This window comes from Urocitellus parryii, chromosome 8 (genome assembly GCF_045843805.1).
Source record: "Urocitellus parryii isolate mUroPar1 chromosome 8, mUroPar1.hap1, whole genome shotgun sequence".
Lineage (NCBI taxonomy): Eukaryota > Metazoa > Chordata > Mammalia > Rodentia > Sciuridae > Urocitellus > Urocitellus parryii.
This window is the reverse complement of record NC_135538.1, coordinates 143,723,662-143,747,561: the sequence shown is the minus strand read 5'-3', so window position 1 is coordinate 143,747,561 and position 23,900 is coordinate 143,723,662. Positions and strand designations below refer to the sequence as shown.

Sequence of the window (23,900 nt, the reverse complement as noted above, 5' to 3'; positions counted from 1 at the left end):
ACAACATAGATCACATTTAACTTTCATAAAAATTTTGTGCAATCTTTTCCCCTGAAACCCAAAGTGTTGGAGGTGTGTCTGTGAATGTAACAGTTTTCCTAGGTCTGCCCTAAAAAAAAAATTACTACAATCTTGGTGGCTTAAAACAATGGGAGCTGCTGGGTGTGGTGTCACACACCTGTAATCCCAGTGGCTCAGGAGGCTGAGGCAGGAGGATCGGGAGTTCAAAGCCAGCCTCTGAAATTTAGCAAGGCTATAAGCAACCTATTGAGACCCTGTCTCAAAATCAAGAATAAAAAGGGCTGGGGATGTGGTTCAGTGGCGAAGCACACCTGGGTTCCATTCCTGGTACCAAAAACCCAAACAAACAAAACCCCCCAAAACCAATGGAAGCGTATTCTTTTCCAGTTCTGGAGGCTGCAACTCTGAAATCAAGGCAGCGAAGGGGAGAAGCCCATCTTGCCCATTCCAGGTTTGGGGCTGTTGCCTTCCTCAGCTCCTGGCTGCACCTTTGTTCCATCTTCACATGACTTTCCCCTCTGGGTTCTTCTCTGTCTCAAATTTCCCTCTGCCTCTCTCTCATAAGGACCCTTGTCACTAGATTTAGAACCCACCCGATAACCTGTGATTGTCTCATTTCAAGATCTTTAACGTAATCACAACTGCAAAGACTCTTTTCCCCAATAAGGTCACGTTCACAGATTCTAGGGATTGGACGCGGACACCTTTTTGGGAGTCATTTTTGGGTCTTTCACGTGTGCAGAATCACATGAAGATACAATCACATGTACATATTTGAAGAATCTGATCATATAATGTACTTATATGTACATTAAACACCCATGGTCTTGATTCTTTAGAAGTATCCAGAAGGTCCTGAACATCATTTTGCAAAGCACTATTTGCATCACGGGTATACTGAAGCTAGCGCACTGCATGTAAGCACACCACCGGTTGCTGAGTAGACCAGCCAAACATTCCCTGTCCAGTCACGTTGATGACTCTCATTATATTATTAAGTTTTATGGGCTGGCATAAGGATTCAGAAGGGCCTGGGACCCAGAAGTGCTTAACCACTGAGCCACATCCCCAGCCCTTTTTTATTTTTTATTTTGAGGGAGAGTCTCACTAAGTTGATTAGAGCTTAGATAAGCCACTGGCTGGCTTTGAACTTGCAATCCTCCTGCCTCAGCCTCCTGAGCGCTGGGAGTACAACATGTGCCACCATTCTCAGTGCCTGGGTGTCTTAAGAATGTCAGAGATTTATTTATTGATGGCAAGTTTTCATAGGGATAGTGACCTAAGCTACCTAGGAGGGACTGCTGGTGATATTTGTAGTCAGAACAGGAATTCTATAGCCAGGGCCACTCCCTTTTAAATAACTGATGTCTGTTTCTAAGTTAAATATTTGTAGAATTAACCATTTGCAGCTGAAGCAGAAAAATACTAAAGAAGCCTTTGAAACGCTTTTACTATTCATGCTGCTTTTTAAGATACAGATGTTCTGACATCTTTGAAATACTGTAATTCTGGCAAGTCTCACATATTGCTGAGCATATTTTTCCTTGTGTATCTTTGAAGGCACTTAAGGAAAACAAACAACAGTGTTTTAAAAAATTAATTACCAGGCAGAAAATGGTATATAGTCATGATGAAAGAAACAGTGATTTACATAGTGAAATAAAATTGCTCCACTAAATTACTTTAAATTTACATCCTGAGATCACAAATTTGGCCTTGTCCCTTTGTTGGGGACCATTACAAGAAGGAGGATTTTGTATCAATTATCTCCATGCTGTAATCTAGGTTCAAAGAAACTTGAACTGAGAATTAATTTGTTTCACATGACAATGGGTTAGGTAGGAGAATTTATTTTCTTGGGATATTAGAAAAGATTCTCATGGCCCTTTTTGTCCCTATGAAAGCAATTTTCATATTCTATCCTGAAACACTGGTTGGGTAAAGGATTTTCTTTCCTACAAAACTACAGACTTCTTGAGGGCAAGGATGTTACATTACTTAAAAAAAAAAAAATCACACTTTCTAGAGGCTGAGGCCATGCTCATAGCTGAGTGGCAGGGCATGTGTTTAGCATGCATTAGGCCCTGGGTTTAATAGCCAAAAAAAAAGAAAATGAAAGAAAGAAAGAAAATATCTATATGCTACCAGTGCTGTGTATTGCATCTAATAGGCACTTGATTGATGATGAATGATGGAATCAAGGCCACTTTTTTTGGGCTAACACATAGTGGGCAGGCAGTTTACAGCCCCATATTATTGGATATTCTGTGGGGCTATTTATCATTGGCCTAAAGGACAATCATTTTCTCCTCTTTGTTTTTTTTTCTGTGCTCTTTTATTTTTGTCTTTTATCTTTCCCTTTCCTGTCTCTTCACTCCTAACTCTGCCTTCGGTGCCTGTACAATATGGTATCCCCTGACCCACGGGCATTTCCTAGGCCTGTGGGTGGCATCTCCTGGGGATCAGAGAATTTCTGGGTCAGCCTTCTATGATTCCGCAAAAACTTGATCATTGACCCCATCGCACCAAGGGAGGAAGTGAGCACCTGCTGTCCGCTCCTGTTGTTATTTCATTTTGAATGTCCTTCCTATGCCAGCCAGCAGGAAACAAGAAAGAGGGGACATGGAGATCCATGTGGAAGGAAGGATGGGTGTTTTGGCAAATGAAAGAAAGCCTATGGAGAACTAGAAAGAGGAAAATTAGAAAGGGAAGTCAGAAGGAGATTAAGAATGTATCTTCTTGTCAAATTGTCATTAGTGTAGGTTATTTCAACCTAATCTGTAAGTTTTTGTCCAAATTCTTCTGGAACAGATGAATAAAACAGGTCCCTCTAAATTTAATTTTTGTTTTTTTCCACATGAATTTTATTCCATGAGCACTGAATTGTCACCATTTTTATTCAGACACGAGCATGAAATAGTTCATTGTGTTATCCCATGAGATTCTGCAGTCCATTTTTACCCTGATTCCTGGACCTCAGCAATACGGTCTCCTGGTTTGTGGCAACAGCCAGCACTGACACTGTGTCCTGCCCAATGCAGCATGCAAATTCAGATGCAGAGCCTCCTTCTGCAGTCATATGGGATGACACAAATACTCACATCTGAATAAAATGGCTTGTATGGGCTGGGGGTATAGCTCAGTTGGAAGAGTGCTTGCTTACTTCACATGCACAACGCACAAGGCCCTGCGTTCAATCCCCAGCACTGCAATTAAAAAAAAAAAAAAAAAAGGCTTGTGTCATTTATTCCCCTTACATGTAGCTGAACCTAATGATTTTCCTGTAACAGATCACCACAAAAATGAGGGGATGTCACTTCTTTAGTCACATTACCAACCTAGCCATGAGTTTTGTCCCACTAGTATTGTCTTCTTGCTTTACTCACTTTGATGAAGACAGCTGCCATATCGAAGAGCCCATGTAACAAAGTATTGAGGATCAGTGCTGACCAACAGTTAGCAAGGAGCTGAGGCCCCTAGTCCAATGGCTCGGAAGGAACTGAATGTGGTTATAACACAGCAGTGAGCTTGGGAGCTCAGTCAAGTCTTGGGATGCCAGCAGCTCCAGTGCCACCTCGTGCAGTTGTGACAGATTCCTGCTGCACAGAAACTGTGTGATGATAAATATTATTTTAAGTCACTGAGTTTGGGGGTGATTGTTATGCAGCAGTAGATGGCTAATACAGGCCCTAAATCCATATTACAGATCTTGACTCACACTGCCATGACACTTTTCATTATCTAGAAGGATATTATCATGGACATTGACTAAAACAGGCTGTCCACCATCTGAACTTCTTTCCTGGAACAGAAAATGCTCTACTCTGGGCATCAGTGTCCCTTTCCCCACTAGGACAGTAAGTTCTAAACTTTTTTCATGCTGGGCCTTGCATAGAAAATAAGATGTATAAGGTACTCTGTGAATTTATGAGATTGTTCACTGGGATCAGCTCTGGGGACTCTCAGGCCACCCTGAGCTGGTTTCAGTAACTTATATCTCTGTAGTCCTACTGTTGGATAAACTGGGAATCTCTGCTTTTTGGCAGTTCCTGGCATGCACACACAATGAGGTGTGGTCAACTCTGAAACTTGAGTAGTGTGAAGATGAGGGGTCAGAAGAGTGAGTCCACGCGGTGAAGGTGCTATTTGGTGGTGATTTTTGTTGCTAATGGTGAGGCCTGAGCTGGTCTATTTATGCCTCCTGCTCTCCTTTGGCCTTTGTTTTCAGACTGTCCAGCCTTCTGGTCAGTTCTGAGGTCCATGCACAACCTTTTCAGTAAGTTCTTTCTCTGCTTAAGAAAGCCAGATTTGGTTCCTATTGTTTGCTCCTGAGAAACAGATAACAAATAAGTAGCAATGTTACAGCAATACACATGAGACTAAAGATAAAGATGCAGGAAGAATGTGGATAAGTTCATGGCTAATGGATTTTCATCATTTATATCTCTATGTATGATTATAATATTTTGTAATGAAAATTTATTTTTAATTATGCTCTATAATTGTCTATTATAGAAACATTTTTATGATTTTACATCATGTCTTTTTGGCAATGATTTGGGCAGTGCTATAATTATCACAGTCTTTCTTATTTAGTAATTTTTCTGTCTTCAAAACAATATTTTTATGAGGCCATAAAATATTCGTCTCAGCCTACGCCTGTGCAAGAAGCCTGGAAGAAGTGGGTCTGAACTTGGGCCTGAGATCCACTAAGTCAAGAGGAGGGGGTGATTTTTTTCTAATTGGTTGGCTTTCTTCTGTAATTCCATTGCTCTGAAGGGATGTCTTTACAAAAAATTCATATGAATACTCCATGCTCCAATAAGATGTCAGGTAACTCTGTTCCCTTAAGTTCGATTTCCTTAACAGAAATGGATTCCACTATCCACATGATCAAGTTCTAGGTGTTTTCTAAGTGTGCTGACTGAAAAAGAGTACACTTTCATGAATTAAATCTTTTTTGGCTGGGGCAAGGGGTAGATACTGAGGATTGAATCCTGAGGGTCTTAACCACTGAGCCACAACCCCAGCCCTCTTTATATTTTGAAGCATGGAGTTGTTTATAGGCCCCACTAAATTGCTGAGGGCCTAGCTAAGTTTCTGAGGCTGGCTTTGAACTCATGATCTTCCTACCTCCTCATATTCCAGAGTTGCTGGGAATACAGGCATGTGACCCTACCTCAAGCTAAAAGACCTTCATGATTATTTCAAGAAAGTCTGTCTGGAGCCCATTTTTTCCTAGCATGGCGGTCTTACATTTAAATAGACCTTGGCTTATATTAAACTCATTGCTGTTGCTCCACTCAGTGGTAGAGGCCTGTAATCCCAGTGGCTCTGGATGCTGAGGCACCAAGGCATGACGAGTTCAAGGTCAAGCTCTGCAATTTAGAGAGGCCTTAAGTAACTTAGAACAACTCAATGACATCATGTGATTTAAAGTGCAGTGCCTTGAAAAAAAGTCATCAAATAATAGGTTAGAATTATCAGATGTTTTTATTAAAGAACAATTGGGCATCTACTTGTGTGGGTAATTGAGAGAGAAATTAGGCAGAATGACTCAGTTCTGGCCTGGCACTGAGGACCTTCAATTAAATCACCTTTCACCTTCATTCTTCAAAACATAAATAATTCGCTATTCAATGCATTCCTTGCTTTTTTGACAAATTGCTATCATAGTATGGTTTGAAACAAAATATCAAGTCTATATTGTGTAGATGACACATGTGGAGCCTGATCTTGCCAGAGAGGGAAAGGATAAGCTACACAAAGGGAAGTGGAGACAACAAACAGCAAGGCTGTGACAGGTCAGAGAGCAACACTTGGCAAGTTGTGCCAAACGAGTTGACCAAGCGCACTACTGGGAACTGCAAAGTAGGAAGTACTATTTTTGACTCTGCTGACCTCGGTAAATATATCTCCTTGTTTAAAAAATGGGCACAATTCTCTGCTGCCTAACAAAGAGGCCTGTTATGAGGATTAATGAGCCCATAAAGTGTTCCCTTCCTACACACTAGAACCGTGCATTCCTACAGTGGGTGCCGCTGCCCTTTGAAGACGTGCCAGTCTACGTTGGCATTCCTAGGGCCACTCGCTCTACCACCCTCAGTTCACCGTAAAGTCCTCATAAAATTATGTGGGGACTTTGCTTTCGGGAACGACTTCCACTGCCCCTACGGTCGCCCCTACGGTAGAAACGCCCGAGCCTAACGAGCTGGGCCGTGGCCGAGCAGAGAGGCGGCTCGCAGGCCAGCAGCCGGCGGCGCGGCCCCAGCCCCGGGGCTCTTCACGCGCCGACCCCGGGCGCTCCGCCGGGCGGGCTCGCGGCGGCCCCAGCGGGGCTCGATTGCTCTCGCCTGGGCGAGCAGCGGCTCCGCGGCTCCGCGGCACCCCGCGGTAGGGAGGTGGGGCGACGACAACAAAAAGAAGTCGGTGGGCGGAGACTCGCCGGCGACGGGGGCGGCGCGGCCGGCTCGCGGGAAGAGGCGGGCGCCTCGGGACGGACCCGCGGCGCCCGCAGCCCCGCGCCCCTGCCGGCGAGCGGCGGCGGGCCGGGGAGAGGCGCCTCGCCGCACGCAGCCGGGACCCGGGCCCGCCCCCGCTGCCCGCGCGCTCGCCCGCCCGCCCCTCGCGCCTCCGTCCCGCCCCCTCGCCCAGCGCCGCCCGCGCGCAGCGTCTCGCGCCGGCCGCCAGCCCGCTCGCCCGCCCGCCCGCCGGGAAGCCGCCGCGAGAGCAGCGGCCGCCAGCGCGCCTTCCCGCCCGCGTCCCCGCGCCGCCTCCGCCCCCGCCGCCTCGTCCCCGGGCCGCGCGCCCGCGCTCCGGCCAACGTTCTCTCGGGGCCGCCCGGCCCGCCGCCCGCTCCCGCGCCTCTGTGCCCCCAACCGCCGCGCTCTCCCGGGCGCGCGGCCCGCCGCCTGCTTCCGGGGCGGGCGGACTGGGCGCCTGGTGCCGGCGGCCGCAGCGACAGCGCCCCCGGGAAGCAGAGGAGGAAGGAGAGAAGAGGTGGAGGTGGCCGCAGGCTGAGTCGCGGCCGGGATGTCCGGGCAGCCGCCGCCGCCGCCGCCGCCGCAGCAACAACAACAGCAGCAGCAGCAGCTGCCGCCGCCGCCGCCGCCGGCCGTGGCCCCGGTCTCCGGAGTCGTCCTACCCGCGCCCCCGGCCGTCAGCGCCGGCTCCTCTCCGGCCGGCTCGCCCGGCGGCGGCGGCGGCGGCTTGGGGGCCGCGGCGGCCGCCCTGCTTCTCCACCCGCCGCCGCCGCCGCCGCCCCCGGCCACCGCGGCCCCGCCGCCCCCGCCCGCCGCGGCGGCCGCCCCCGCCAGCGCGCCCCCTGCGCCCCCTGCGCCCCCGGGCCTGGCGGCCGGCCCCAGCCCCGCCGCGGGCGCCCCGGCTCCAGCCCTGGCGGCGGGCAGCAGCGCCGCGGCCCCCTTCCCGCACGGCGACTCTGCCCTCAACGAGCAGGAGAAGGAGCTGCAGCGCCGGCTGAAGCGCCTCTACCCGGCCGTGGACGAGCAGGAGACGCCGCTGCCGCGGTCCTGGAGCCCGAAGGACAAGTTCAGCTACATCGGCCTGTCTCAGAACAACCTGCGGGTGCACTACAAAGGTACGGCGTGCGGCCGCGGTGGGAGCGGGGCGCCGACCCGACGTGTCCGGCCGCCGCCTGCGCCGCGCTCGGCCCGCCCCCGACCCCCGCCCGCGCGCGGGCGCCCTGGGAGCCGACTGGCCGCCCGACCTGCCGCCTCGCGGGTGGGCGCCGGGTCCCGCGGAAGGTCCCAGGGTGCGGGGCGAGGACAGAGCGCCCCGGGTGGGGAGGAGCCGGGGCCCTAGGCCCAAGCAGGACGCCTTGGGGAGCTCGGCTGGTCGGGACGCACCTGGCTTTCCGGTCCTCGGTGAGATACGTCTTGGGGCTTGCAGGGAGAAGCTGGGGACTGGAGTTGGGTTACATTGTTCTCCAGGTGGTGGGTCAGGCGCTCTCGCCTACGTAGGGGGACGCGAGGCACGATTCCGAGGTACGTTTTGTAATTAAGGGAGAGCAGGGATGTATGGGGGGGGGGAGGAGTGATCAGTGGAGGATTTTGTCCAAAATTAGGCCAGAGATTGTCTAGGGGGACAAAAGGACAAGGGGCACAAGTTTGCCACTATCTGTCCTGCTAAAAGCAACTGGAAGGTTCAGAGAGAAACCTCAGTGGCAGCATTTTCTTATGGGAGCAGAAACCTCTCTCCAGACTGGAAATTCCCAATATTTCCGGGTTGGTATTAGGTGAAGTCTTGTTGAAAATAGGATTTTTTTTTTTAATGTGCGGTTTAGTATTTTAGAGAAAATTGGCTTGTGTTTTACATTTGCCATTAAAAAAAAAAAAACAAAAAAAGCAAACCAACCACCTTCGGCTTGTGCCCCCCCCCCCCAGGTTAAAACAAAGCTTTATAAGAGAATACATTGCAATAGGGATTTTTGAAATATATTGCAGATTAGTGGTATGCGTCAAGTTTACTTGTGGAAAAAGAGAAAAGGAGGAGAAAAAAAAAATTCAGTGTATCAGTTTGTCTGGAAACAAATCCAGTGTTTCAGGCCCCAAACGCGAAGCAGGAGCAGGAGCGTTTACATTCTAAGCAGCCTCGTTTTGATTGGCTACAAAGCAGCTTCTTCCTCTGATCCTAGTGGCATGCATGTAGAGGGTATAAACAACCTTGTATAAAAGTATACAGGACTGAAATTTGAGAAGAACCTTGATAAGTTACTATTTAATCGGAAAGGAGAATGGCAACAGATGTGTACTCAATTATTTGGCTGGGCCTTGCTGAACAGTCCTCCTTTTTAATCCTTGCCATAGATCCAAAGAAGCGCTTTCAATTTTGAAAGTGTTCATAATTGAATGTTATATTTCTTCATTTAAACAACTACGAATTTCAAAATAATTGATCTTTGTTTTCTCTCATGTTAGAAGATTTTGTTAATTTCCTTATGAAGCATTACTTAAACTTGTTTTAAAATTTGGACAGTGTTGTGTTATGAAGTGTTTATGAAGTGTTTACTTCTAGTCTGGCTCATCAACTTGCTTTTGTTAGACTTGACAAAACTTTGTCATTTTAAATTAATAATTGATGGTGCAAAATAAGCCTTTAAAACCAGAGGCAGTATATACGAAAGATTACTGAAGAAAGAATTTTAGCTTTCCAGGGTCTTGCAGTATTTGTGATTGTAGGTTTGTTTCAAGACAGCATCTCTTGAGTAATGTGGGAGTTGAACTGGATGGTTGGTAAGGAAATTTCCAGTTCTGAATTTTTGTGCTGAGATTCGTGATTACAGTTTATTTATCTCTGTAACAGGCTTTGATTAGTTGTATGAACTTCTTTTACATAAAATTAATGATTTGGGTCAGAGGAAAGTGCATGTTTATGTGAAATTGGTTGGAGTTTGGAATATTTATAACACTGCTGTCTCAATTATTTTTCCCATTGACCTTTTTTATTGCTTTCTGTTGTGTAATACTAGATTCACTTTCTGGAAGCATCACTCGCTTATAAACATAAACCATTACTTCTGGAAACAGATTTTGTTGTTTGTCATCCTTGTTTTTTCTCCTCTTCTGGTTTCTCTTTGTCTCTCCCTTGTCACAGACAGTCTTTCTTTTCCCCCCTTTCCTCTTGTTGGTATTTTAGAGTCTCTTGCTGTGTGCTTTCTGTTGTTACTGTTATTTTTCTCTGTCTTCTGAGAGCACTTCACCAAATATAGTGGGCAAGTAACCTAGTAGCAAAGGGAAAGTATCATAGGTAGTGGATGGTAAAACTTTGAAATCACAAAATAAGAGTGGATTTTTATTTAATTTTATCATTGTACTCATTGATTTTATCTAAGCATTACAAAAGTTTTAAAAAATTACATTGGATATTTTTGCATATTCCAGAATTTGAAAAAAATCATAATTATTTTCCAGAAATATTTCCTTTGAAATTGAAGTATCTTGGTTTCTTTTGCTCTGAACGTGTTCTGTGTTTAAGATTTTTTTCTTTTAAATTGGAATTGCTGCTTTTGAAAGCAGTATTGTTCCATAAATGATTTGAAGGGATTAATGCAAAACAATGCCACATGCATGGTTGGATTGCAGAAGAGTAGCAGGGTGTGTGTAGAGGGGTGCATGGTAAGAGTTTTGTAAAAGACCTTTTGCTTAGCACACGCTGACTATGGAAATGCCCAGGAATAGCCTTATTTTAAAAATTCTTCTCAGTGTTGAATACCCAAGTGACAGGTTTTTTTAGACTTAGGGTTTTCTTGTCTCTGTGTGTAGTGTGTGTGTGAGGATTGAACCCAGGGCCTTGCACATACTAGGCAAGCACGAATATGACAATGGATTCAATTAGCCTAAATGTTTTAATTACAGATTGCTTCTCTCTCTCTCTTAATTGCCCCCCCCCCCCCCCCCCCCCCCCCCCCGTAACTGGGGTTGGAAGTGGGAGGCTGATCCACTGAGCCACATCCCCAGTCCTTTTTATTTTTTTGAGACAAGGACCTGCTAAGTTGCTGAGGCAGGCTTTGTACTTGTGTTCCTCCTGCCTCTGCCTCTTGAGCCACTGGGATTATAGGTGTGTACCACCATGCCCAGCTAGATTACATTTTTATAGTTTTCAAATTATTCAGATACTTTACAGAGAATTTTGATACATACTGGGCAAGATTATGGAATTGTAATTTTAAATTTGTCAAAGTGGGAGCACCTGTTGGTTAGATTTTTTCCCCAGCCATAAGCCAGGATTGAAACTAATTTTACTGATTATAAATTCAGTACTTTCTTCTATACCATTTTGTTGCCTTTTTCAGTTTGTGCGGGACCTAATTAATCAAATAGGTGATCACATAGAGACCTTGGAGAAGAATAATTGAGATTAAAAGTACTCTAGGGCAGAAAAGATAATGGAGTACCCCGGAGTGGTGGCTCTTGCCACTTTGCTCAGGAGGATTGCAAGTTCAAAGGGAGCCTCAGCAATTTAGCAAGGCCTTGAGCAACTTAGGGGGAAACCCTGTCTCCAAAAAAAAAAAAAAAAAAAAAAGGGTGGGGGTGTCAGGAACGTGACCCATTGGTTAAGTGCATCTGGGTTCAATCCCTAGTACTAAATAAATAAATAAATGCATGAAAAAAAATAACTGGGAGACTGATGCCTCACAAAGGTTCAGACACCTTAATTTTACCGAGTTAGGATAGCTTAGGAGAAATGCCAGAGAACTGAAATTTGGTAGGGAAGCAATGAAACAGTGAATTAATTTTTAATTGAAGCATTATTAACAGTATCTAGCAAAATACGTTGAATTTTAATGTGCCCAACTCCTCCTTCCACATCTCTAGTCATTAGTTTTTAACACTTCCTAAATATAATTGAGTAATTTTTTACCTTAAGGTTGAACAAATATTTCAACAAATGCTTGCTTGTCTACAAGTACAAATGTCTGTTAGGAACTTACAGTGGTGATGCAGAAATGTTTCTTAAAATAAAGGAATTTAAATATCAAACCATGCTCTTCCCAGGGAATCCTTTGCCAAAATTTAGGAAATTAGCTTTAAAAATGCCACTTGGTTAACTACAACTGAAGCAAGTGACTGTAATAATAATTGATTGAGCAATTGCTGTAAGGCAAAGAGTTCTGGGCATCTTGTATGTATGTCTTGCTCACTGCTTATTCTTTCTCTCATTTATCTAATAAACTTTTAGTGAATGTTCACATAGTGCCATGTTCTGGGCACTCAGATAAGAGATACTGCCTTTGAATTCACTGACTCAAAGGGCATAAAATGTAGCAGTGAGGGAAGTGTTAAAAGAGTGCTGTGGAAGATAGGAGGAGCATCAAACCCAGATTGGAATGAAGATAGTTAGGGACAGCTTCTTGGAGGTTCAGTAGGTGTAGGGAAGAAGAGGGGCTGGGTGAAGGGAAAACAAAAGCACGGAGGAGAGGGTTATGTTCTGTTTGCTTTACAGGCAATTTTGAGCTGTTGGAATTTAGTGTGTAACAAGGTCTGAGAAAAGATTGAGTATTTGATTGAGCTTAGATGGAATTCTGTAGGAGATGGGGAAGTCATTATACACACACACCCATGGTTCTGGGAATTGAACCCAGGGCTTTGTGCATGCAAGGCAAGCATTCTACCAACAGAGCTATATCCCCAGCCCATCATCAAAGAATTTTAAGTAGGAAGTGACTGGTTCACATTTTCATTTTTGTCACATTGCACAACTGATTGGAAGGTAGATTCAAGGGGTACAAGACAGGAAGTAACAAACTCACTTAAAAGACTTTTGTGTTAGACCATGTTAGAAATAAGGTCCTCTACTTGGTCTGTGGTAGGGTAGAGAAGAGCAGGTATTTGTGAGATAAAGGTAGAAGTGAGAGGGTATGAGGAATAATGGAGAGAAATCAAGAGTGATGTTTGGGTTTGTAGCTCTGTTAGTTCTGGCAGTGAACCATGAATCAAGTAATTACTTTGAAGAAGTTAGTTAAATTTGGAGATAAATAAAAATGGGAATCTTAACTCTTGATCAGTCTTCATGGAAACTAGAAGAAGCTACAAAAACAAGCCTTGTGAACAGGTCTTCTAGAATTAAGGGGATTTTTAAGTGCTCTCAACAACTGGAATTCATGACTTTTTATTTTAAGTTGAGGTGACTTAGCAACAGTTGCAAATTTCTGGTTTTCTTCTCTTTTCTCTACTGATTTATCTTTTCCTTCCCATTTTACATTCCTGAGAGTTTTATCAGATTGGCCTAGCCAATTATCATCATTCTCAGTTGGGCAGAACTTTTCATGTTGTGGTGTGTATTGGTGGCCTTCAGATCAGGTGCTGACCTGTGTGAGTCATCTGGGGTGTGAGGGTAGTTAACGCACATTATCCTCCTGGCACTTGAATTATCTGGGCTCTGTTTATTTCAGTAGGGACAGTGTGTGAGACATTTTCTACCAGGGAGGGTTGGCAGGTGCTTGAATTTCCCCCAATCTTGGTAGAGAGGTCGAGGTCATGACTGATTTAGGGGTCACCTCTGGGTGGTAGATGCACTGGAGTGTGTTGAGTGAGAAAAGCTGTGAGCTGAAACTGGAGCCCTGAGCAGCCACACCACTGGAAGACTGGATGGAGCCCAAGAAGAAATAGATGAGAGAGGTGCCTGGGTGGCAAGGAGAGTAGTGTCCCAGAAGCTCAGCAAGGGAGGTGGCCTGTAGTGTCCAGTGCAGCCATAGGTATAGTGGTATACGCACAGCTTTATTCTGGAATTGGAAATCAGATCTTTGTGACTTAGGGAGGGCAGTTTGAACTGATTTGATGGGGACAAAACCAGCTTTTAGTGGACTGAAACAAAACAGAAGGACTAAATAGGATGTCACCATAGATTACTCTTGAGAAATACAGATGGAAGAAGAGATTAGGCAGAACCTAGAGGAGGTGGAGGTTGAGACATGTTTTTTCCCCCCTTCAGTTTTTAACAACTGATAGTGGATTTACATTTTAGCTGAGAGTTAGCTTCTGATGACAGTATATAAGGTGGAAATCCCACACAATCAGTTATCCTTAAAATCCCTTTGGAAAGTATAGTCAGAAAGTCATACCATTCTTTTTTATTTTTTTAATAACTGTATTTTATTTATTTTTATGTGGAGCTGAGGATGGAACCCAGTTCCTCACCTGTGCTAGGCAAGTGCTCTACCACTGAGCTGCAATCCCAGCCCCTGGTTTGTTTGTTTCTTAGGTAATGTATGACAGCAGAATGCATTTTGATTTATTATATACAATTGCAGCACAACTTTTCATTTGTCTGGTTGTACCTGATGTAGCTGTAGTGTCGACCATATGTGTAGTCATACATGTACCTAGGGTAATGATGGCTATCTCATTCCACCATGTTTCCTGCACCCCCCTTCCCCTCCCTCCCCTTTGCTCCATTTTTCCCATGCTCCCCCACAATCACTCTTAAATCACTCTTTTTTTTGACTGTGTGGGTAAAACTGATGTTAAAATGAGAACATATTAGTCCAAGTTGTGATGTTCCAGTAAATGTATACAAAATTTAATATTAAAAAAGTAGATATTAGCAGTACCTGGTTTTTACAACCTTCAAGTTAAAAAAAAAAAGAATTCATTGTATTTATCACCAACTTCAGTACATTACTGGCAATGATTTATAACACAGAGGGATAGGACTTTGTGAAAGGTGTATGCGTTTTTGGGACATTCAGCTCTTCCAGGTTGAGGGGAAAGGGGAAGAAATTGAAGAGGATGAAGCTTGGGGGCTGAGCTAGTGAGGGCTGGGAGACAGATGAGTGTTTCCAGAGCACAGGATAGTTAGTCTTGGAGAGGAGAGGATGTTCTGTTTCTCTGATAATAGTGGAAGAGGTGAAGACTTGGGGTGGGGGGAACGACAGAGACCATTTGTAGTAGGATAGTGGAGAGTTGAATATCATCCTATCTAATGGCATATCATTTTCTTTTTAAATTTTTTTTATGTGATTGTAGTGGAAAGAATGCCTTTATTTTGTTTATTTTTATATGGTGCTGAGGATCAAACCCAGTGCCTCATGCATGTTAGGCAAGCGCTCTACCATTGAGCCCCAGCCCCTGCCCCCTACCATTTTCTTGATAAAACAGACTCGCTGAATTTGAGTAGAGGACTTACAGCTTCAAGTGAATGGTGAAAATGCAGACTAGCCATTGCTAGAGATGGGGAACAAGCTGACTGAGGTTTTCTGAAAATACTGTAGGTATCCCTGGGAGAGTCTGGGTGACATCATTTGATCATATGGTTGTTTGCAAGATTGTTGGACTTTATTCAGTGCAGGTCAGCTGTCTAGTGCAGGAGTAGGGGAGGTAGCTTATAATGTTCATGAAACACTCTAGTTTTGCTGGTTGAGTGGGATGGAAAGAGAGGCATATGGGGGAAATCAAGGTATTTGAGAGCTTTTATGTGATTCCCAGATAGCCTGTTCCAGGAAAAAGGGAGGGAAAAGCACAAAAAAAGATTCAGGGAATTGGAGTTAATGTGATTTTTTTTTTTTTTTTTTTTGAATTGGACTCGGGGCACTCCAACACTGAACTGCATCCCCAGCCCTGTTTTGTATTTTATTTGGAGAAAGGGTCTCACTGAGTTGCTTAGTGCCTCGCTTTTGCTGAGCCTGGCTTTGAACTCCTAATCTTCCTGTCTCAGCCTCTGGAGCCTATGGGATTACAAGTGTGCACCACCATGCCCCGAATGCCTGCGATTTTGATGAGGAAGTATAGAGTGGGGTCTTCAAAAAGAGTAGGGAACAGGAAGATAGAGGCATTTCTACTTTAATGCCATAAATGCATTGCTGGGCAAAGCACATTTTTCCACACAACTGTGTGCTAAAAATAACAGGACTTATGGGAAAATTGGGGCTGGGCAGCCACTTAAAGCCTATGGAACTTTGTGACCGTTAACCAGAGCACTACAAAAATTGCAGTCCTAATAAACTACAAGCCCAGTTAAAATTTCCACTGGCATTTGTGCCCAGTATCACAGGTGATTTTTTTTCAGCCTTAGACTCTGGATCTTGGGCTTCCTTCTTCAAGAGGTGTGTGGTGGTAGTTTAATTGAAATGAAAATATGACTCGGGTAGCTTTTTATTTCCTCCATTTCCTTTTTTGCTAAATAGAACATCCATATGTATTAGAATGGCTAAAACTGGAAAAGCAACCTGATAGTGCCAATTGCTGGTGAGGATGCAGAGCAACAGGAATTCCCATTCCTTGCTTGTGGAAACGCATAGCAGCACAACAGTTACATTGGAAGATGGTTTGGCAGTTCCCAACTAAACTAAACATTTTTTTCCACATTTTTTTTTCTTATTGGTGCATCAGACTTGTACATGATAATGTATTTGTTGTTAAATTATTTGTGCATGCACACAATATAACCATATAACTTGGCCAATAATAGCTAAACATACTGGTAACCATATGATCCAACATTTGCACTCCTAGGTATTTACCCAAGCCATCTGAGAACTTATGCCCACATAGAAACTTGCATGTGAATGTTTTCGGGGATGTTGTTTTGTGGTGCTGGGGATTGAACTCAGGGCTTTGAATATGCTGGGCAAGCACTTTAGCACTGGGCTACATTCCCAGCCCTGTATGTGAATGTTTATAGCAACATTTTATAATCACTAAAAACTGTAAACAACCAAGGTATCTTTCAGTTATTGATGAATGGGCACACAAATTGGAATACATTCATACAATGGAATATTACCAGTGATTAAAAAAAAAAAAAGAGCTATCAAGTCATGCAAAGATGTGTCTGATCTAAAATGCATATTGCCAAATGAAAGAAGCCAATCTAAAAAGGCTAGGTACTGGGCTGGGGTTGTGGCTTAGTGGTAGAGCTCTGGCCTAGCATGTGCAGGGCCCTGGGTTCGATCCTTGGCACCACATAAAAATAAATAAATAAATAAATAAAGGTATTGTGTCCAACGACAACTTAAAAAAAAAAAAGGCTAGGTACTCTAATTTGAATTATCCTGGAAAAGGCAAAACTATAGAGAATAAAAAGATGAATGGTTGTTGGGGGAGGGGTTGGTAGAATAGACAAAACACAGGATATTCTTAGAGCAGTGAAAGTATTCTGTATGATCCTGTAATCATGGATCCCTGACAGTATTTCTGTGTTGACCCCATAGAACTTAGGACAAAGAGTGAACCATAATATGTGCAAGTAAAATCATTTAGGACCTGGGTGTGGTGACACACGCCTGCAGTCCCAGTGACTTGTGAGGCCGAGGCAGGAGGATTGCAGTTTGAGGTCAGCCCAGGCAATTTAGTGAGACCTTGTCTCAATATAAAAATGGTAAAGCGATTGAATCCTAAATTCAATCCCAGTTTAAAAAAAAAAAGTCTTTTAAGAGGGGAAAATCTCAGGATAGAAATACAAAATGTAACAAAATAATTTAACTCATTACAAATATATGAAGGAAAGGGAAGGGAGGTATTGACTTTAAGTAAGTAATTTGGAAATAAATGGAGTCTAAAAGTAAAGGGAGAATGGATTACCTAAACATTGAACTTTAGTTGATAAAGTTGTACACTGTGGCAATATGGGCTGACAGTTCTGATACTGCTTGCAATACATGTATACTGGAATGATTTAATTGAACAAATGGATGTGCAAATGATGGGAGCCAGTTTTCTCACCATTGGGGTGGGATTTACAGGAGGAAGTTGGAATTAACCATGAGGTAATAATGAATTTGAATTGGAAACATTAGTATGAACTCATACTTGGCTTAAGGATGTTTACATGTAGAAACATAGATTATATGTATGTGCACTGGTTCACATGTTTCCCATATGTTTCCTTGGCTTTTGTCAAGAAGAGGGCCTGGAATTGGTGACACTCCAGGAAAGGTGAGTACAACTAGTAACTATATCTTAGGTTCTAATAGTGTTTTTCAGTAAAAGAAGGCAGAACTTCTTGGAGAAATGGCCTATTCTAGGATAGGGGCAAGAAAAACAGAGGATGAGCCTCCAGCATCGCTTAGTGCCAGAAAGTCATAAAAACAAAAAAGATAATGGGGGTAATGTTCTAAACGATGGCGGAGCTGAACGAAAAGCTCCAAATAGTCAAAGCTGGAAATGTTTGAGCAATAAAATAAAGTAATATTAATTTATAGCCTAAAGTGTAAAATTAATATACATGAAATACATGAATCCCAACTGATTAATAAAATTTCTTAGCACCTTTTATAGGTACTGCTTGAATTTTGTCCAGATGGCTTAACATTGTGGTTAAATTTAGCATTTCCTGAAGCACTATAGACATATACTTCAATAGGAATCCCAGTTCTTTTTGCTTAGGGCCTTTATATATATATTGCTAAGTTTTTATTCTTAATTCATTAATATATTAGGAAAAGCTGTTATGAAGCAGATGACTATTATACTAGCACTATTCCCATATTTATCAAGTGCAGGTGAGCTAATTTGTATTCAAGAAATGTCTTGTAGCAGAATAAATCATATTAGAATTTAATATTTCTGCAGTGAAATAGTTTCAGGTGATGTCAGAATCCAGAGTGTGGCTGCAGGAAGGAATAAATGAAGTTAGAGTAGAAATCGGTGGTAATAAAGAGGCCCAGTAATTAAAAAGCAGAAACAGTGGTCACAAAAATAAGTATCAGTGTGTCACAGTTGTATAGGAGAGATGTATGTTGCCGTGAGGGCATGTAGGAAGTAGGTTAGACCAAGTCAGTGAGGTTAGAGAAAGACTATTGAGGAAGGAAAGCTTAAGCTGAGATGTAAAGATGAGGAGGATCCTGCCAGGCTCAGAAGGAAGGGTGGAGCTTTCCAGGCACTCTCTGCTCACGGCTAGAACTGAAAATAGGGCAGATGAGGAGGTGGAGGAAAGTGTAGAGAGAGGGTGAGCTCAGAAGCGATTTTAGGAAGTAAGTCTTTTACCTAGGCCAAAGAGGAGGCTTTGGAGGAAATTTTAGTTGTTGTAAGGGTTGGGGATTCGTGGAAGACTGGTTGGTTTCCAGAAAGCCACTGTGTGGCTGCGTGTTGGAGAGTGGAGAAATAGACTGAATGAAAATTACTAACCTTGCTAGCCTCAGGGTTTTGTTTGAAGCAGTACATTAATTTTCTTCTAGAGCCATGTAGAAAACACTTAACATTGAAGAAGTTGTGGTTTAAAAGTTTAAACTTTGGTAGTGTGAAGTTGTTTTTTAACCACAGAATTTAAACTAATATACTTCCAGCTGATGAACATTATTAAAATAAGTCATACACTTCTGATATTACTAGTCTCATCTGAGAAATAGCATGAACCTTAATTTTAATTTTACATCTAAACTTACTTTTCCCTCTCTGCTTTTTGTTTTGTTTTGTTTTTTTGGTACTGAGCATTGAGCCCAGGGGTGCTTTACCAACTGAGCTATATCCCCAGCCATTTTTTTTATTTTGAGACAAGGCCTTGCTAAATTGCTGAGGCCTACCTTGAATTTGTAATCCTCCTGCCTCAGCCTCCTGAGTCACTGGGATTACAGGCATGTGTCACCACTCTCAGCTTCCCTCTGTCTTTTTACATTTAAATTTTACTTTACAAATGAAGCATTCTTTTTTTTTTATATACTTATTTTTTACTTGGGCACAATATTTTATTTATTTATTTTTATGAGGCTAGGCGAGCACTATACTGCTGAACCACAACTCCAGCCCCAAGCATTCTTTTCAATTTTCACATTTATAGAACTTTTCTATAATGTCTTAGTAATAATAATAATAATAATAAAAAAAGGATCCTTGAAGATTTAAGGTTATGTGGTACTTCATCATTTTTGCATAATGGAAAAGTATATGGGATTTTAATCCATGCTGCATTTTTAATGTGTGATTTTATCACTTGGGCATGTTGTATAATCTCTATAACGTTATCATTTTAAAAAATTTAGGCTAAATAATATTATTTCACAAATATTGAAGGAGAAAAATTCATACAGAATCACCTATCACTGAGAGATTGTTTGCCCTCAAATATTAATTTTCTTTCTCTTACCGTAGAAGTATCAAGAATAGGAGATGGTGATGAATATGAAGTGATCCTAGAATGCTCAGTGAAACTAAATCCTTCCTGTGGGCTCAGAGCTCACGGTAGCTCAGGCTTCTTGAATTAAAATCTCTGGACAAACCTTGGTTGGAATTCTCACTCAGCAGTCTGACTGTGGCAGTTTTCCTCATCTTCCCTTGGTTTCCTTAGTTTGGAACGATGATATGTGGTACTTTTCCCTGTGGGGTTGTTTTAATATTAAATGAGTTAGTAAATATAAGGTTTTTAGAACGGTGCCTTTCACACAGTATTAACTATGTTAACTATTATTTTTTTTATTAAGTATATCTTGACATTATTGTACCTTGGAAGTTTTGGTTGCTGCCTTCAAAGTGGAAATAACAAAAATCAGCCAAAACAAATAGTAAAATCTAGTTGATTTAGGACTTTGGTTAGGTTCTGTTTATTCAGCATGAGAGCTTATTTCTGCCCATAACAAATTTTTCATGATAATTAAAGGAGTGGCTGAGTTCATTCAGTTTCCTCTGGGCTCACATGTACTAATTTGCATTGCAAGCATAAACTTAACTGTTTAATGATAGGGTATCATTAGTAATTTGGCAAAGTGTGTGGTAAGGGAAGATATGATCTCATTTGTGTGTGATGGTTATTGTGTATCTTAGTATATGCATTTTGACCTAAATAAGGAATTAAGTTTTAAAACAATCATGGTGAAATTGAGAAAAATTCTCCTGTCCTCGAAAGTCATTTTATAGTATGACTGAAAAATTATAATAGCAAGTTTGTATTGAGGGAAGCATAATCTAACCAGAACAGTTGAATAATGAGAATATTGTTTCTCATAGAGTCCCTTTGAGGATGTGGAGACTTGTGTCACACTCTTTCAATGCTTTGTGGCATGCTACTTCAACTTCTGTCTTTATTCTTATGCTGTTTGATCCACATATTTTCTCTTGCTAACTTGATTTTGTTCACATGCTACCTTCCAAGATAATTCGAATCTTGAGTATGAGGTAGGGGATGTGGTTGTGAAAAGGGAAACCTTCTGGGATTAGAATTGAACTACTTTAAAAAGCTTAAAAGCCATTATCTAAAATGTCAACAATGACAGCCTCATTTCCTTTCTTAAAGAAAAAAGTTAACAAGATGTAACAATAGGGCTGAGGTTGCAGCTCAGTGGTAGAGCACTTGCCTTGCATGCCTAAGGCACTGGGTTCAATCCTCAGCACCACATAAAAATAAATAAAATAAAAATATTGTGTCCATCTACAACTAACCATATATATATATAAATGCATATTTTTATATATATATATATATATATATACACACACACACACACACACACATACATATGTACCCACACATATAAAGATGTAACAATACATTTTTCAATATTTTTTCCTGATCAATTTTTATGACTCAGCTTTTGGACAGAATTAATGACAAGAATATATAAAAAAAACAAAATCATAAATTCTTAGCAGTAAGAATTCTGTTTTCATTACTCTAATTGTATAAAATTTCACTTGAAACTGTATTGTGATATAGATGCTTCTGGTTTAAAAAGGTAGATCATTTTGTCAGAGTGTAGAAGAATTTCATTTTTTTTTTTTCAATGTAGTCTATCCTTTGGGAAGTTGAGGTGGGAAGATTGATAGTTCCAGGCCAACCTTAGCAATTTAGTAAGACCCTGTCTCAGAATAAAAATTAAAAAGGGCAGAGGATGTAGCTCAGTGTGGTAAGGCACCCTTGGATTCAGTCCCCAGGACTGGCGGAAAGAAGTACATATGTAGTCTATGCTAAAATACTTAATTTAATCTTCATGAAATGCTATTAGGTCCAATGTGTTCAGACTCTGAAATCTTAAAAAACTTGTAATAGCAAAAAGAGTTCTTCAGAAAACTTGGGCTGTTTTGCATGTTGGATTAATTGTGTTGGTAAATATTAAGTCTTTGATTATTTGAACTGATGGAAGCAGAAATTAAGTATCATTTCCGAAACCTTATTTGTTCCTGAATTGTTAAGATTATCATTTGAATATCTTTTTTGATTTTTTTTTTCTTTCTGTTTCACATGCAGGTCATGGTAAAACCCCAAAAGATGCAGCATCAGTTAGAGCCACGCATCCAATACCAGCAGCCTGTGGAATTTATTATTTTGAAGTAAAAATTGTCAGTAAGGGAAGAGATGGGTAAGTAAATTTTAGTGGGAAAAATAATTTGGTGTTCTTTCTTTCTTTTAAATAAATAATCCAAATCAGATAAGGGTGAAGTGGTATCTTTTTTTTTTTTTTTTTTTTTTAGTTGTTGATAGACTTTTATTTATCTATATATATGGTGCTGAGAGTTGAACCCAGTGCCTCACACATGCCCGGCAAGTGCGCTTCCCCTGAGCCCCAGCCCCTAATTTGCTATTCTTGGGTAATTATTTTTGTTTTGATCTATAGTGTTTATGATGTAATTGGAAGGAAAGTTGTAATCTTGGGAAATTTTGGTACTTGGACAAGTGGAATCTGAATATTTCAGTGTAGCAGATTTGATCTATTTCTGCTTAAATACTAGTTGAAACCAAAGCTTGAGTTTGTGGTTTTAAACGAGTTTTTCTGGTAGGTTTGTTATTAAAATGGAGAAGATGGGTTTAAACAATAGAGGGACAATAACTCTATTCTTTTTTTTTTTTTTTTAATATTCTTTTAGTTGTAGATGGGCTCGATACCTTTATTTTATTTATTTATTTTCATGTGGTGCTGAGGATCGGACCCACCCAGTGCCTCACACATGCTAGGCAGGCGCTACCACTGAGCCATGATTCATCCTTATCACTTTTCTTACACTGCCTGTTTTCTGAATTCTGCTGAGAAGTTACATCTTCTAAAAGTGAGGTATCAAAGCCAGTAGGTGATTTGTAGGTATTTTACAGGGCAGGGGGCTTAGAATTTTATGTTTTGCTTGGGAAATGTGTTTTGCATGCTCTCGACTGAAAGAGATTATCCCCAGGGTTAATATGTGATTTAGAAGCTTATAAAGTAAGGACTGGGAGTGTAAGCTCACTGGTAGAGCACAGGCAAGAGGCTCTGGGTTTGATCCCTAGCACTGAAAAGGAAAGTTTCCCAATGAGAACTTCCTGGTAGATCCTTGAATCAACTTTTATCATTCATTGCTTTTTGACTTGAGATAGGTGTTTGATGTGTATGTGCCAATGAGAAATTCACTTAGGAGGACTATTAAAAATATTTTGGGCCTTACCTTAAAAATTCCTAAATTGGATTTTTTGGAAGTAGAGTTTTAGGCAAGATGAGCATTTTGAGAACACTCCATGAGGAATTTTAGGGCATATCCTTGACTAAGAACTAATTATCTACATTGGGCATGGTGGTGCATGCCTATTATCCTGGAGGTGCATTCCTGTTATTCTGGAGGCCAAGGCAGGAGGGCCCCAAGTTCAAGGCCTCAGCAACTTAAGCAAGACCATCTCAAAATAAAACACACAAAAAGACTGGGGTATGTAGCTCAGTGAGTTCAATCTGTAGTACCACCAAAAAAAAAAAAAAAAAAAAAAAAAGTCATCCGATCATTTGGAGCTATTGGATCCATCCTCCATCCTGTACTAACTTCGTTATGGTATAGGGTCATTTTTCAGCAACCAAGATAAAGCTTTTGGGTTTTGTGGGTAAGTTGACATGTATTTGAAGCCAGTCATTAACTAATCTCTCTTAGTAATACTGCTGTGTCTGACAAAATAGGTGTATCCAATATATGATTCTTACTTTATTTGCTCAATATACTCAGTGTCAACAGTATGAAAGGTAAAAGTGAAACCTTGGAATACAATGCTAGCTTTTTATTTATCTGCCTAAATTTTTCCAGAATGTTCAAATCAAAGATGAAATCAGAGATTCTAAGGAAAATGGTTGAGAGAGGTCCCAGATTAAAATAGGTCCATGTGTGTAACCATTTCTAGCTTTACAGCTGTATCCTGAGTAAGCCAGTTCTTTCTGTACTTCAAATTGTATCAGCTCTGTAATGCAGGAGTTGCTCAGGATGATTCCTAGGTTTCTCTTTACCTTTCACTGTACTTAACACTTTCTTTGCATGATCTTGACCTTGTATTGTCGGCTGCAAATACTCTCATGAGTCTCAAATCTAATGCTACATCTCAGATTATTTTCTTGAGCTCCAGACAAGTACATCTACCCAGATGTTTCCATTTGAATGTCCCATAGGTACTTAAATTTAGCTTGTTAAAATATTTTTCTTAAATCAAGTTAGTGGTTTCACTGTTGCTAAAAACTTGAGAATTTCTAATCATTTTCACTGCCTGTCCTGTAG

General features: G+C 41.7%; 1 protein-coding gene across 2 annotated transcripts in view; it reads left to right on the top strand.

Annotated features, from left to right (window-relative positions):
* Positions 1-6,981: 6,981 nt before the first annotated feature.
* The window catches only part of Ranbp9 (RAN binding protein 9), an 88,619-nt gene continuing 71,700 nt past the window's right edge, over positions 6,982-23,900 (top strand). Inside the window, exons 1-2 of one of the 2 annotated variants that reach the window (XM_026384630.2) lie at positions 6,982-7,618; positions 21,652-21,763. In XM_026384630.2, the coding sequence (XP_026240415.2) occupies positions 7,054-7,618; positions 21,652-21,763 (677 nt within the window). In that variant the 5' untranslated portion in view covers positions 6,982-7,053. Of the gene's footprint in view, positions 7,619-7,771; positions 7,905-21,651; positions 21,764-23,900 lie in introns of those variants that run through there. The other variant, XM_077802065.1, reaches the window with a different exon arrangement.